Source organism: Clupea harengus, chromosome 17, assembly GCF_900700415.2.
Source record: "Clupea harengus chromosome 17, Ch_v2.0.2, whole genome shotgun sequence".
Lineage (NCBI taxonomy): Eukaryota > Metazoa > Chordata > Actinopteri > Clupeiformes > Clupeidae > Clupea > Clupea harengus.
The window spans coordinates 23,935,274-23,950,925 of NC_045168.1; the positions used below are offsets into that span (position 1 = coordinate 23,935,274).

Genomic DNA, 15,652 nt, shown 5'->3' on the forward strand with positions numbered 1-15,652 from the left:
GCCCGCTTCATTATTTCATGAGTTTGAAGGTTTTTTTAATCAATTCTTTTTATTAGGTTGGGCACTTTTTCTTATAGGTTTTTGTGTTTTAAGTGGTCTCTGTAAAATGTTTGAGAGGTCAAAATCTGCTTGATGTGATTTGTCTCCGTTTTCCATTTAATTATTGTGTGTGCTGCTGTATTTCCACTCTGGCCGAGGCCATTATGATCCAATCAGGGGCAGTTAGGACCTCTGCAGATGTTGTACTCCTCTAGACCAGGCTACATAAAGTCTCAATGTTCCAAATTAGAAGGGGAGGATATGTTCTTTCCTGACATCACTTCACTGTTATGTCCTTCCCTGTGTTTCAAGGTCAGTTTATCCACGGTTACTTTATGTGATGATTTCATTTATAAAGACAAGGGCATAGGAGTCAAATATTCTTAGCTAGAAGTGGAAAAGAATAATCTAAAAAAAAAAAATGATAATTAGGCCGAATGCATTATGGAGGGCCACAAGCCCTTGATATTAAGGATCCACTTCTGTGCTACGCTACATGGCTGTAGGTAATTTCAACTTTCAATGAAATTAATTGTATATGTGGGTTTTCTAATGCAAGTTAACGCTCCAGAGAAATCTAAAAAAATGACTGTGCTTCGTGCGGTTCATGTGTTGGGGATCGTGCACAAAGAGTCAATGCTAAAGTAGAAACCATTGAAATGGTCGTAGTTGAGAGGATGAAGCAAGGCATCATATTTGGCCTTCTAATAATGGGGAGTGTATGAGGAAACCTTCCCCGGCCATCAGATATGGAGACTGGGATAGTCCACTTGATAATGAAGACAGAAAACAGTAAACAGTAAGTGATTTGGAGTGAGCATTGTGTATCCTGGTCCATGTGTGATCATCAGTGTGTGGGTGTGCTTTTTCAGTTTGTTAGGAGCCCTAAGGAATAGTCTGGCACTCACATCAGCTAGCTACCTATAGTACGTTTGCATTTGACACTCCAGCCACATAGTAGTCTGTCTGTGTGTGTGTGTGTGTCTGTCTGTGTGTGTGTCTGTCTGTGTGTGTGTGTGTCTGTGTGTGTGTGTGTCTCTGTGTGTGTGTGTGTGCGTGGCTGCTGCAGGGGTCAGTGTTACTGAGAGCAGTAGTTGTGGATGTAAGGTGCAGGAGAGGCTCAGTGTTTCTATGACTACCTGGACACAGTAATCAGTGTTTCATGCATTCTCAGCAACAGTGCATTTGTGGGGTAAAATGGACGTCACCTCTGTGCTCGTGTAATGCAAAATGTGCAGCTTGCTTTTGATTCTTTCAGGAATACCTTGTGTATGTAGCGCAATCGGAGCTCATAGTACGCATGATGATGATGATGTGTGAGCTCACAAACTCATTCACAGACAAACAGAGATATTTCAGAGAGGTTTTCTGCCAGAGTTCAGCTCACAACATCACACCCACAACTCAATACTGACACAACAATCAGACTTCCATTTCTACAGTAAAGTATGTGAACACCGATGCAAGGCCCTCTCTTTGACCCTTTGAAATAAAACTACCACCGTGGCACACTGTAAGGTCCACCGAACCATAGCCCTGCTTGTATCTATTGGAATATCATGAAGTGAGAATAGCCCCTTATTTCTCCATAGATTCAGAACTTTATGGTATTTTTTTTTTGTATCTCTAGGTATATTTCTATGTGATTTTGTGTGTGTGGGAGTTGAGTAGTGTTGGCATGTTAATCTCAGATCAAACACTGAACCAAAATGGTGCATTCAAAGTCTTCTGCCTTCCTGTGCATCATCTCCCCTTTTGATGTTGTTCACCTGTCATTTGTTTCATCGTTTTGAGGGCTTGCAAAAATATGTCACTCTCACACCGTCCATTTTGCCTTTTAACATTTTAGTTTTCCGGTGTTGTTGGAGAACAGGGAGTGTCAGGGGGGAAATCAGACATCAAAGGATGTTGAATTGGCAACACATGGGAAACCTTTTTAGAGTCGAAAAAGGAGGAAAGCATTTGATGGCTGTCTATGGGGTGCCTAATTGGCAGAGGATGGCAGAGGGCTGGGCACTGTGGGCACTGTGGGTCGGGCTGATCTCATTTACTTTCTCTGGTTTGGAAATGATGTTACAAAAACCACTTCAGCTTCAATTTATTTTCAAGATGTTTGAATGCAAGATGGCTTGGTGTAGATGACCAGGGCCGAGCCAAGCGCCATTGACACCACACATCTAGTCAACATTCACAGTATTGGAGGTTTTTTTCTTCTGTAAATTGTTTACCAGTATCTTGTGTCTATCATAGTCAATTTGTTTCTTTTGTGGATGCAACGTTGAGGTGTGATAATGGATAATTTTTTTTATTTTCCGTAATCTGGAATATTTGAGGTGACCTTTTGACAAATTCAACTCTTCACTTGATGATGGGCATATGAAAACACTAGTTTTGCCCTGTCCTAGATCCCCCTCCCTTGCTGTCTTCCAATAATTCCTCATTTTCATATAAAATACTACACAGACCTCTTGTGACTTACAATTGAGTTACTCTGTCTGTGGGTCATAGCACAGAATCTCCTGATAAAGCGTATCATCCCAATCTGAGAAGGGTGTGTGGAAGAGATTACATTGGGCTCTTTTAAAGCGTATCATCCCAATCTGAGAAGGGTGTGTGGAAGAGATTACATTGGGCTCTTTGCCAGTGTGGCGCTGGCAGGTGTTTTGCAATTGAGATGCTGCATAAGGGGTTGAGTCAGTCTTGTAAGATAAGTCGGTGTGTGAGGTGTTTAAATGATACGAATCCGTGTGTGTGTGTGTGTGTGTGTGTGTGTGTGTGATTGTAATTGTATTTGTCTTATATAGGTGTGTGTGTATGTTTGATGGATTCATCTCTGGATTCATCTTTGCCTCCCACTTTCTGGCTGCCAGAGGTCTCTCCTGTCAATCAGCACATTGATCGGCTTGTGTTTTTACTACGGTGCCGCGGTCACGCCCATGGATGGGTGGCGATGGATTATGTCCGTGACTGTGTGTCAGGCGCTTCCCCGTGTCCTCTCTCTGCTCTGACAGTTGGCTGGGATTCCAGACGCCATCCAGCACACACATCACACATGCTGATGAAGCTGGTAGCTCCCTTGCAGTGAGAGGCTTGATTTCCTTTGATTCTGGATATCGGTTTGGTACATTTATTTTGAACAGCAAAAATATGCACAGTGTAGTAACAAATGATACCGTTATTAGGACATATACCAGATCTTCTGAATAGCTGTTCTTTTTCTTCTTCACTCTTCTCTGTCCTTCCTCGTTCGTTGCTCCTCTGCTCCGTACACACTGGACTTTTGCCCACGGCATTAATCCCTCACAGAAAACGATTGATTTCAGCTGTTTGAAAAAGAGCACATTAAACCCCAGAAACATCTTGCCCTTGGTTTGAAAAGGAACTCTTCCTATTTTGCAGCTCTGAGGATTTCTTGCCTGTTTTGGGAAATGAAACCCCCTGTGTCCTTGAAAGGCTCCATGTGGTCAAGCCAAAACTAAGCTGAAGCCATAACAGAATGTCAGTGTTTTGGGCGACTGATAACAAACACATTACATAAGTCTGTTCCCGTGCCAACTCCTTGCCTCGTCACAGGAATAATAATCCCCCTTTAATGCAGTAACCTGTGGAAAAGCCTATTGATAGGAAAATGGCTGTGTCATCAGAGGCCTGGTCTATTGATTCTGTCTGTCTTTGAGTCAGAGCACAGAATGCTTTCTAGCATTAGCACCAACTTCAAGCGTATGAGAGATAAGACCCAGATAGTAGGCGATTAGTGATAAAAAGTAAACAAAGCAATTTGGGTAGAGATATTTGCTAAGGGTGGGGTCACTTGACACACACATTCTGTAGCTGCAGCATGTGTGTTGTATGTGTTGAAGGAGTGTGTTTGTGGGATGGCAGTGGTGAGAAGTACTGTATACAGTTTGAGGCATGAAATGTTAATCCCCTTGTAAAGTCTCAGTCCACAAGTATATTGAGTTTGTTTGGTGCTGTCTGGTCTCAGAGCATTGGTCTGGCAGTGTGCTGTGGAACAATATGCATCCATTTCCTGAATGTTTTGTCCGTTGTAAATGTTTGCTTTATTTGGTGCCAGACAGAGTTATAGTCTAAACTTGGAGATACGTTTTGGTAAACCACCTGCAACCGTTGAACCAAAATGTGTTTTCTGCTACCCGCTCTACAGGCACAATGGCTATTACAAGGAATATGTTTTGCCTTTACAAATTTTATATTCAATTTAATCATTTTACTTCATGACCCTGTGTAATGTTTGGACCAAATGAATAAAGGAATATTCAGTGCCTCTTTATATTAAAGTTCATACCAGTACCGCCTTCTTCCTTTGTACTCTTTCCAACTACTCTCTCCAACTACATCATATCGCAGTAAGTTACTAACATCAACCCTTACCTAACCCCAACTACATCATATAGCAGTGAGAGTGAGATGAACTAGGTGAGGGGGATTCTGGGAGGTTTCATAAGGGTGCTAGATTGGCTGATCCCTCTGCTAGAGGCAAGACCGTGTGTTATGACAGAGTGACACCCATCAACAATGACAAGGTGACAGGGAACTGTTACAGGGCATTTCTTGAGAATAAAACACACACACACACACACACACACACACAAACATGGGCTGATATATTATCCAGGTATCAGTGGCCATTCCTGTTTCTTTATCTAAAGCAGATGAATCAAACTGTAATGAAGCAGAGTAGGTGTCCCTGGCAGCAGCACTGTATTGATGTGCCTGTACTTGGTAGTGGCAATGAGGTCAAGAGGGTGCCATCTACTGCTCCGTGTTCTTCTGTCTTCAGAGTTTTAATCAGGTTAATACTATTGATACACTTCATATGAGGTGTATGTATTGTATTTTCATCAATTTGGTCATAAAAGGGAAACTACTGTTCACTTGTGTGACTTATATTTTGCCTCATTACTGTGAGAGCCTTAAGCCTTTAGGACTGAAATGACAATGAAAAGAGGTAATGTGTGTGTGTGCGTGCGTGCGTGCGTGCGTGCGTCCGTGCGTGCGTGCGTGCGTGCGTGCGTGCGTGTGTGTGTGGGGTGTGTTTAGACCAATATTCTCACTTCCTGCACAGTTTGACTCTCATAGTCCCTGGGGGGTTTGTCCCTGTTGATTGGCCTGTCACACAATCACACCCATGCTGAGGCCGGCTTGTGTGTGTGTGTGTGTGTGTGTGAATGAGCTCATATCTCTGACATCACACACACCTAGCAACACATTAGCATGACGGGTCCTTTTGAGCCCTGTCACCATGAAGCTTGTGCTGAGCCATGAGAACTACATTCTGCTCAGATATTAACACATTGAGGTTTTTAGATCTACGCTGAAGTTCAGATTGTGATGGTCAGGACAGAACTACATTCTGCTCAGATATTAACACATTGAGGTTTTTAGATCTACGCTGAAGTTCAGATTGTGATGGTCAGGACAGAACTACATTCTGCTCAGATATTAACACATTGAGGTTTTTAGATCTACGCTGAAGTTCAGATTGTGATGGTCTCTTCTGAATGCAGACCATGATCATGACCAAAGTGATGGCAGCTTTTTAGCTTTTGGACAGTATTTCAGTCCTTTGTTGCCATATAGTGTCTGTTGTCCACAGAAACCAATGGATGGCTTTCTTAGCTGATAAAAAAATCACAGCCATTTAAAAAAAAAAATGTATCTCCTGCTATCACAGCCCATCCATGCCTTCGTATCACATATTCTATTCACAGAGAAAAGAAAAGAGGAAAAAATACTGAAAAGGATAATTTCCCTCTTTTCTTATATCTAATGGAAGATGCCATGGGATGCCATGTTGTAGCTCACTGCTATTGGCTGTAGGTTATAATAGTTCAGCTGATTTTAAAGATGTATCTGCATTTAGTCAGTCTTAGTCATGTGATATTTCAGCATCAGGACAATGAGTTGTCTGTTGTGGTTCTGATGCTCAGTGTCCGTGGTGGGTCTGAGTGTGGTGTATGGTGGGGAGGGGGAGAGCACCTGGTCTAGTGGGCATCAGTCTCTTCTCTTATGAGGGGTCACAGGGGTGATGAACTCTTCTCTTATGAGGGGCTCACAGGGGCGATGAACTCTTCTATGAGGGGGTCACAGGGCGATGAACTCTTCTCTTATGAGGGGCTCACAGGGGTGATGAGGGGGTCACAGGGGTGATGAACTCTTCTCTTATGATAAACTCTTCTATGAGGGGATCACAGGGGTGCTCGGGAGGATGAAATGCAGCAGCAATTTAGACTTGCACAATTTTTCATCTGCTCTCTGTATGGGGCTCGACTCTCCACTCTTTCAATTCCTCCTCTACCCTTTTGTTCTTCCTTGTTTTCTCCTCTCTTCCCTGTCTCGTCTTATCTCTTTGGGTGTCCACTTCAGTCTCTCCTCCGGTCTGTAGTTGTGGAGAGGCTCTTGAAGCTTGGTCTCTCACAAAGACAAACCAGAAATGGTTGCTGCTCTCCCCTGCGGTTGTCCAACCCATTCAGCCCAAGGCCCCCTCAGTCCTCAGCCTCTCCAGCCCCATTCAGCCCAAGGCCCCCTCAGTCCTCTCAGCCTCTCCAACGCCATCAGCCCAAGGCCCCCTCAGTCCTCAGCCTGTTTCTATCTTCCAGCCTCTCCAACCCCATCAGCCCAAGGCCCCCTCAGTCCTCAGCCTGTTTCTATCTTCCAGCCTCTCCAGTTAGGCCCAATCTGTCCTTCAGCGTCAGCTGCTATGACACAGCAGGGACAGAAGAAGTCAAAGAGACCCCGGGCCTCATTTACTAACATTTGCGAGCGCAGCGTAATCAGCGCCTTTGCCAAACCGCATGGAGCGCACGGTGTGTTTCCGCATTTTGCGTAGTATTTATCAAACAAGAACCTCGTCGCGTAATCAGCGCCTTACTCTAGTGTTATTAGCGCGCCGCTAAAATAGGAAAGAAAGGGCCTGCGTGTTCCTGCCAGTGCCACCATGGATGATGAGTTAAAATTAGAATTAGAATTAGAGCTTTTGGTTCACGAGGTTACAGCAAACTTAGACCCCGTCCACACTACGTTGTCAGGGGTAACAGAGGTTTTCAGATACGCTGACGTTGCCAAGGATGGGTATTAAAGCAGCAATACGGAGTTCTGTTCCAAAACTAGTAAGCAAACTACCTAAAAGGCATGCAAAAACCTTGCAAACACCACCAACAGCCCAGCTGACACTGATAGAAGCACACTAACTGTCCTTTTAAACTCTGGTGTTTATGTCTGGTTTTATACAGGTTTTATACAGGCTGTGGAATATTTAACCGGATCATATCATTTGAGTAGCAAGGAAAGAAAGACTTCACATTAATATGTTTTTAATGAGGCCAGTTTGAACCCAGTGTGAAATAGACATGTTTTGGTATCCAGCCTTGTCTTGTGAGTAAGTGTTCCTCCACTGCACCACCGTTATGAAGTGAAATGTTAGTGAAACGTGAAATGTTAATTAATAAGAGGCCTCTCTCACCACACTGCTAAGAACTAATGGGGATGGCCACAGAGTGAACTTGCATGTCTGCAGACTATTATGCTGATTAATAACCTCTCTCACTTTCTTTCTCTGATATAAGGGTTGTCTAATTAACTTGTAGGGTACAGGATGGACCTAGATTGCTCACTATGGGCCAAGTATTTTGTCATTGCTCCTGCCACAATCTTCAGTTGTATCTAAAATCATTACCACCACTAAACACCCCACAATACCCATAATTCCAGAGAACACATCTGGCTGCACCATGAAATGGATTCGGAAAAGACAGGATGGAAGAGAGGAGAGGAGAGAGTGACTCTTTTTTCCCCTTCAGGAAATTTGGTGTGTTTTTGACATGTGTCACCTTCGCCTTGGGCACCAGGAGGTGACAACCGTGGGTCTCCCTCCTCTCCCTCCTGTCTCCCTCCTCCTATCTCCCTCCTCCTATCTCCCTCCTATCTCCTTCCTCCTATCTCCCTCCTATCTCCCTCCTCCTATCTTCCTCCTATCTCCCTCCTATCGCCCTCCTCTCTATCTCTCTCCTCCTGTCTCCCTCCTCCTATCTCTCTCCTCCTATCTCCCTCCTATCTCCTTCCTCCTATCTCCCTCCTATCTCCTTCCTCCTATCTCCCTCCTATCTCCCTCCTCCTATCTCCCTCCTATCTCCCTCCTCCTATCTCCCTCCTGTCTCCCTCCTCCTGTCTCCCTCCTGTCTCCCTCCTATCTCCCTCCTGTCTCCCTCCTGTCTCCCTCCTATCTCCCTCCTATCTCCCTCGCGCTGAGGCTCTCTGCTCTCAGGATGCTTATTCTCCTGCCCTCCCACCTCTCCCTTCATTTGTGAGACGGAGCCTGTGATTCCATATGTCATAATACTTACGGCGCTGTCTTGGTGTTGTGTGTGTGTGTTTACACCAGGAGAACATGCATCAATGTCTAACCTGATCAGACAGAACTCTAGTATGCAAATGTTAACAGCGCAATCAATGTTAATGCTATAAATTAATAAACATCAAAAATGGATTTGTAATGAATTGTTTTCATGCGGGAATCAACATACAGTGCAGAAATAGTATTTGGGCAAAATCATCTGAAAGCATGGTGATTTAGGCCAAATCATTTTTTTTTTCAAAATGTAATAGCTTTGTGGTACAAATAGGGCTTTTATCCTATTATCTGCTCGGTAGGAGGTTGGTATATCCTCACAACGTTGGAGAATTAGTGAAAAAATGAGTGTAATTGTGAAAAGCAGAGACATGAGATGAAGGGAAACAACCCAAGGATGAGAGACCGTGGAGGGGAATGAGGCAGGCAGGCAGGCAGGCAGGCAGGCTGGCAGGCTGGGGAAGAGTGAGATGGTGTTTTTCCACACAGCATTAATGTCAGATCAAAGCAAACCTTTATCTTAGAAAGGGATTGTAAAGCTACCCCCTGGATGTCTCCATGGCTCTTGAAGGGAATATCTCTCTCTCTTTCTGTCTCTCACCCTCTCACTTTCTCTCTGTGTGTGTGTGTGTGTGTGTGTGTGTGTGTGTGTGTGTGTGTGTGTGTGTGTGTGTGTGTGTCTGTCTCTCTCCTTACCCTCTGAGATTACCAGGGTTTTTCTTTTTTTACCCTCAGATGTTGGCATGGCAAAGAGGGAAAGTAGGTCACCCAGTGAGTAAGGGAGTGTTGCCTAAGCAGAGATGTATCATTTAGCCGCAAGCCAAGCGAGTCTGATAAGAGGGACCGGTGACACTAATGAGCAGAAATGGCTGCAGTTTAGCGTGGCTTTAGTCAGCTACCATAAGCCTTTTTTAGCCAGCAGGCAGAGGGGCAGTTGGGCAGTCCCTCCGAGGCTGCAGGTGCCTGAGCCTGCCTGCCTGCCTGGATGCCTCCCAGCTGTTGCTCTGTGAGGCTTTGTGGTGGAGAAAAGAGAGCAGAGATGAGAAAAGGGGCTATTAAATGTGTAAGGAGAGATGACTTAGGAAACACGTAGTGCTGTTTTGGCTTGTATTGGTGTGCAGGCAGGTGCTGCTGTCCTTTTCTATTTCTTTATTTAGTTTGTTTATTCTGTCAGGCAGCACCTGAACCTGTCATGTCACTGCATCCAGCCACCTCTCCTGTCTCGTGAGAAACACTGAATAAATACAGGTTGACATTCTACACCTCCGATGCTTCTGTACACAAAACCTCCCACTGGAAGCAGGTGACCTTCAAATGCTACGTCGTAATTGGCTGTAAATGTTAATTAATTACCTATTGGACATGGTTCACAGTACAGACAGAGCGCTTACACAGGGGACGGATTCATGGGAGATGTAAAGACTGGGGGAAAGAGTGAGAAGTCTTAAGGTCAGCCTTTTGTGATGACTTGGCGTAATCAGTGTCTTCTCCTGTGCTTTTCACAGATGGAGCAGCCAGTGACCCGGACTGCTCTGTGACCTCTCCTTGACAAGAGGATTCCAACCTGGCTTTTCTACTTTTTATACCGCTCCTTGGATGTCTGAATATCCTAGATAAACAAACCCTGACCACGTTTCATTGAGGTTCTCAAACCAGGCGGCCTTGGAAAAAGACTGGTTCAAACCAACCAGTCAGCAGATTCTCCTCAGTTAAACAAACACACAAACAAGGTGTCAAGCAGACAGTTCAACAAGGCAACAATGGAGACATTGCCCCAAGACTCTATCCTTGAGTGCCAGATCTGCTTCAACTACTACAGCCCCCGTCGGCGACCCAAGCTGCTGGACTGTCGGCACACGTGCTGCTCCGTGTGCCTGACTCAAATGCGGGGTGGTCAGCGTGAGGTCCGCTGTCCCTGGTGCCGTCGCATCACCAAATTGCCTGCCGGCCTGTCCGTGTCCCAGCTGCCTGACGACCCGGACCTGGTGGCGGTGGTGGCCATCCCGCACGCCTCTGAGCACACGCCCGTCTTCATCCGCCTGCCCAGCAATGGCTGCTACATGCTGCCCCTGCCCATGGCCAAGGAGCGGGCGCTGCTGCCAGGCGAGCTGGGCTGCCGGCTGCTGCCGGGGGGAGCGGCAGGTTTGGCAGCAGGACGAAAGGGCAACGGGGTCGCGGTGGTGGCCATGACGGAGCAGGAGCCCCTGGGGCTGGGCAGTCTGGAGGGTCTGGAGATGGGGGAGGGGAGGAGAGGAGGAGTGGTGGGAGGAGGAGGCGGCGTGGGCGGGAAGGGCTCCACGTGGTCGGGGGTGTGCACGGTCATCCTCGTGGCTTGCGTGCTGCTCTTCTTGTTGGGCATCGTGCTCCACAACATGTCCTGCATCTCCAAGCGCTTCACCGTCATCTCCTGTGGCTGATCACACACACAGGTCCCTGTGTGTTTTAAAAGCCCCACAACCATTCACTCACACACACATGTATACACCCTCACACACATGTACACACACACACACACACACACACACACACACACACACACACACACACACACACACACACCTGACATCCTCCCATGGTGATGCCTGTGTTTGGACACACTGAACTCAATTAGAAATAATCCCTGCATATGTCTTGGAGGGGATGTGGACATTCAAAACTGGCCTTATGGATTGTCTGGAAGTTTGAAGTTTGTGGGACTGGAGAAATGCAGTTCATACAAACACAATTACTCTAACATACATACAAACAAGCAAACACACCAACACCAACACCAACACACACACACACACACACACACAGCTACATTCCTGTCATTGGATACTCCTGTTCTCTCGGAGCTGATCAACTTGCCTATGGCACTGGAGAGAAAAGAACAGGGTGTGTCCTGCCAGTAGCCCTGATGCCGGCTGGACTCCATGTGTCTCTATGTGTGGTCAGTAGGTCTTGGCCAGTAGAAGCCTTTACTTTCACGGTTATTAATTACTGTTTGTTTTTATCTTTGTAGGTGAAAGAGTACACAACATACACAAAGTGAGATGCAATATAATCCAGTAGCTAGACCTTGGCCTGGCTTGTTTAGTTTAACCAACAACAATTGCACCTTGTGTTAACACGTAGATATGCTCGCAATGTAGTCGAGTATATATGTGAATGGGTTCCTGTAATCAGTACTGATCTTCTTTGTTTTGGTTTCCTTTCCTCGCCAGGAAACCAAGGTACCACCAGGATGGACATGCCTTTGTTCATAACAACGTATGCAGTGATCACTCAATCTTGGTGTTGTCAAAAGCAAACTCAAAACTAAAAAGAACAGGGAGATATGTTCATATAATTATATTATACCAGCAACATGTCATTTAAAGCACAGATTCCAGTGGTTGGAGACCAGATAGTAATAACAACAGTGTGTTATTTAAGGGATTCCCAGGGGAAACTGCTGTATATATCTTTTTGTTCTTTAATGTCCTCTTGTCCACCGAAGAAAATACAATGCAGGTGCTGCTTTTAAGACAGAAGAGGTCAATGTTTGATCTTGCCTGTAGCACAAACACACACACACACACACACACACACACACACACACACACACACACACACACACACACACACACACACACACACATACTCTCCCCGCATTCATTGATCTGGTGCTGAGTGCAGGCTTCGACTCATGTAATAGAGCGATGGATCTTTCTAACAGTGATCATAGTGTGTGTGTGTGTGTGTGTGTGAGAGAGAGTGTGTGCTTGTGTATGTGTGGCTGAACTAGCTACACAGTAATCTCATTGATTTATAAACTGTGGTTGTCTGCAGAGACCTTTGACTTCTCCACCTTTTTGTGCCAAATCATTTTTCCCTCTTGTCTCTCTTTTCAGTTAAGAGTGTACACACAAACAAACAGGGTGAAGAATTTTGTATAGGCAATGTGTGAAAAGAAAAATGATTGTATTTCACTGTTTGCAGTTAAGTGTGTTTTTGTATCGACTGAGGAAGCAGCATTTTGTCTACAGGCTATGACAGAGGAATTTCAGCACGTCCTGTTGCAATGTTTTTTTTCTTTTTCTGTTTTTTTTCTCCCTGATCGTTGTGGAAACTGTAAAAAAAAATGTTCATACTAGTTGTCAGTGTGTCAGACATGTCTGACAAACTCTTACAACATCTGTAGAACCTGAAATTGTGGCTTCTAGATAGTGAAATGGGGAAACTAGAACAAGGAACCTATATGTGTTCCAGTCTGAGCTGTTGGTCCTGAAAGCCCCAGCTGGTTGGCCAGTGTTCCTCATCTAGGTAGAGAAGTGAAACCTTATAGCATGGATGAGCCCCACTGTGGTTAAAACAACTCACTTACTGCATGTTACTGTGGCATGGAAGGTTTAGCCATGAGGGCAGGTAGGCTAAAACTGGATGAAATGATCAATGAATGTGGGTATCAAAACAAAGAAAAAAGGGACCGAGGGATAGAGAGATTCAGACAGCATTAGGCCCCTGGATTTGGTGACTGATAGGAAATAATCAGATCATGCACTCGCTGATCCCATATCTCCAGCCTGTTAACTTTGTGATGGCACTTCAGAGACAGAAGCCATCAACAAACTAGTGCATTCGGCACCTTCTGTGGCAATATCAAAATTGACTGTTAAGTAACCATTGTGTTTGTGTATGTGTGTGTGTGTGTGTGTGTGTGTGTGTGTGTGTGTGTGTGTGTGTGTGTGTGTGTGTGTACATGCGTGCACGCACACTCTTGTCCAGGAATACATTCAACATATTCAGTAACTTCAGCAGATATTAACCATGCTGTATTTGGGCTTTGACAATGTCAGTGGATGGAATGTATTCTGCTGCAGTCAAACTTGCTCCCTCTTAGATCTTGTTTCCTCTCCTCTCGGTCCATGGGCTTTGGTGCCTTTTGATTGGTCCATGTCAGTCAGTGGTTTATTTCATTTCTTGAGAAGAGCTGAAAAGTGTCAACATCTATGAAGGGAGTAAGGCATCTTTGGGGACTAAATTGATTGGTTTTGGCCTTGTAGTTTCTTTGACATATCTACTTTTATGGGATTCAAAACTAAGCATCTAATGGACTGATGCAAGGAACAGGTGCCTGAGAAAGGAGTACATTGTGGCAGTAGTCAGTAGTAACCTTTTTTGCCCATCTACATGTACCTTCCATTTCTCTCCACCAACAAACAAAGCAACATTTAAAAGAGAGTCAATATTGGTCTTTCAAGACTGGTTAACACAATATACTACCTGTGTGTGTGTGTGTGTGTGTGTGTGTGTGAGAGAGAGAGACAGGTGAATGATGTAGGGTGTGTGTGCATTATGTTTGTGTTGTACAGTACTTCTGTTGTAATGTTTGTTCATGTCCCAGGGTTTACTATTAAATAATACTTTGAATCAATTCACCTTGTTTGTGTCATTTGTTGTGACATTGTTTTTGTCCAGCATTACTCCACTACATTACAATAGCAGTGTGAAATGTGTTTTTTTTTCTATTTGTATGCATTATCAGAGAAAGAATGAAGGTAAGTTAAGATATTTGTAATTATAATGTAAAGTAAACTAAAGTTTGGGTTCAAAAGTCTAATGCCTTTTCTGAAATGATTGAAGTGATTGTCTCTTGGTCGGTTGTCTGTGTCCCAAATGTATCCCACTACACCATAATGATCTATCGAGGCTTGAGTAGGATACATTTGGAGATGCCCAACACACAAAGCCCATGAGGCCTAATGGGCTTACCTGTATATTCATGAGAGGCTGAGTTATTTTGTCACACACAAAACGTGTGTGCTCGTTGTGACAAATCTGAAGGTTGAGATTTGCACTCAACTGACTGGTTTTTGTCCAGTTTCATGAAATGCATGAAATTGCTTGCTCAAATGTTTTCAAATTTGTCATTAACAAGTGGTCAGTTTGTTTGTAGTAATGTTTTGCTAATGTTCTGTTACATGTTGAGTCAAGTCTATATTGAAAGATCTCTCTGTCCTCCGTCGAATTCGTCGGATGCCCACGCTTGGTTCAAGTTAGCTTGTTCAGGAATAACAGACTTGTAGAAGACGGCTTAGCGAAAGAATGTGTTTTATTCAGTCACTAGCCACGGTCAGCTCGGCGCAGCACGAGCATGCGCTAGGCGCGTCTGCTCACGGCTCGGTCTCCTTGCTTCATCTTCTCCAACATTACAGAAAGTACAGACATTTTATATTGCAGAATTAACATGAGGTGTAAAGGGGAGGGGATGGGTGTGTCTGGAGGTCAGAGGGCTATGGTCAGGTATGGCCATATAGATGCTAATGCCTTGTGGCCTTGACCATCCTGTCGTGGCTGTAGACAAAAGCCAGCTAATGTTTCTAGCTCCAAGGCACACAAAAGCCAGGAACCATGTCTGATGGCTCATCAACATAGACAAAAGGCCAGGGGCCACCTCGATGACACTAGTCTGGTGCTATGCAAACTAATTTGCATTAGTTTGTTGAGATGTAATTAGATTATGTGAAGTTATGAAAATGCCTAAATCTAACAATTTCCCCATCTGATCATAAATCAAAATACATCATGATCACAATAAAACCTAACAAAACCATAACGAACATAATCAGACATAGTGATCAAACAATCCAACATTGTTACAAAATGTCAACAAACAAGTGTTCCCATAGTGTAGTGGTAAAAAGGTTTAAAACAGAACACATGTTCTTATAGTGTAGTGATATCAATTTATGTTCCTATAGTGTATTGGGATCAATAGTCAGGATCTGGTGTTTCTTGCAACCAGTATGTATGTCCTTTATCTCAGGTGAAATCGAAAATCCCATAATTTGCTTGGGTAAAATTATTTCACGCCCCTGTTTTTTTGCACAGCGACCCCCGCCTTCCGCGAGCTGTGAATGGCGACCATGCATCTCTGGTTCATCAGTTTCTGTTGGTCAAGTCTTTGAATGTTGTATTGTCACTGCTGTCCAACGGGTGAGGTGAATCTGGACAACGGTAATGGCTTGGTCAATGCAGCGGGTCAATGGTTCCTGCGTTCCCATTTCCATCATGCTGCTCCTTGGACTGTTGTTCTGAAAAAACAAACAGGGAAAACTGCGGCAGTATCACATCTTCCAAGAAATTAGGCATTTCTCTCATAGGACCAGAACAAACTATTTTGAAAAAACATCACTGAACATTAAAACTGCCTTAATACTAGGGCTCTGACCTATATCATCAACCCATATCTCATAATCATGTCCATAATCAAGTCCATCA

At 44.4% G+C, this 15,652-nt stretch overlaps 1 protein-coding gene across 1 annotated transcript in view; it reads left to right on the forward strand.

Annotated features, from left to right (window-relative positions):
* LOC105905227 (E3 ubiquitin-protein ligase RNF152) overlaps nucleotides 1-13,805 on the forward strand; it is a 29,420-nt gene extending 15,615 nt beyond the window's left edge. Inside the window, exon 2 of the mRNA XM_012833229.3 lies at nucleotides 9,913-13,805. Coding sequence (XP_012688683.1) covers nucleotides 10,168-10,824 — 657 coding nt within the window. The 5' untranslated portion in view covers nucleotides 9,913-10,167 and the 3' untranslated portion in view covers nucleotides 10,825-13,805. The remainder of the gene's footprint in view (nucleotides 1-9,912) is intronic.
* Nucleotides 13,806-15,652: the final 1,847 nt, after the last annotated feature.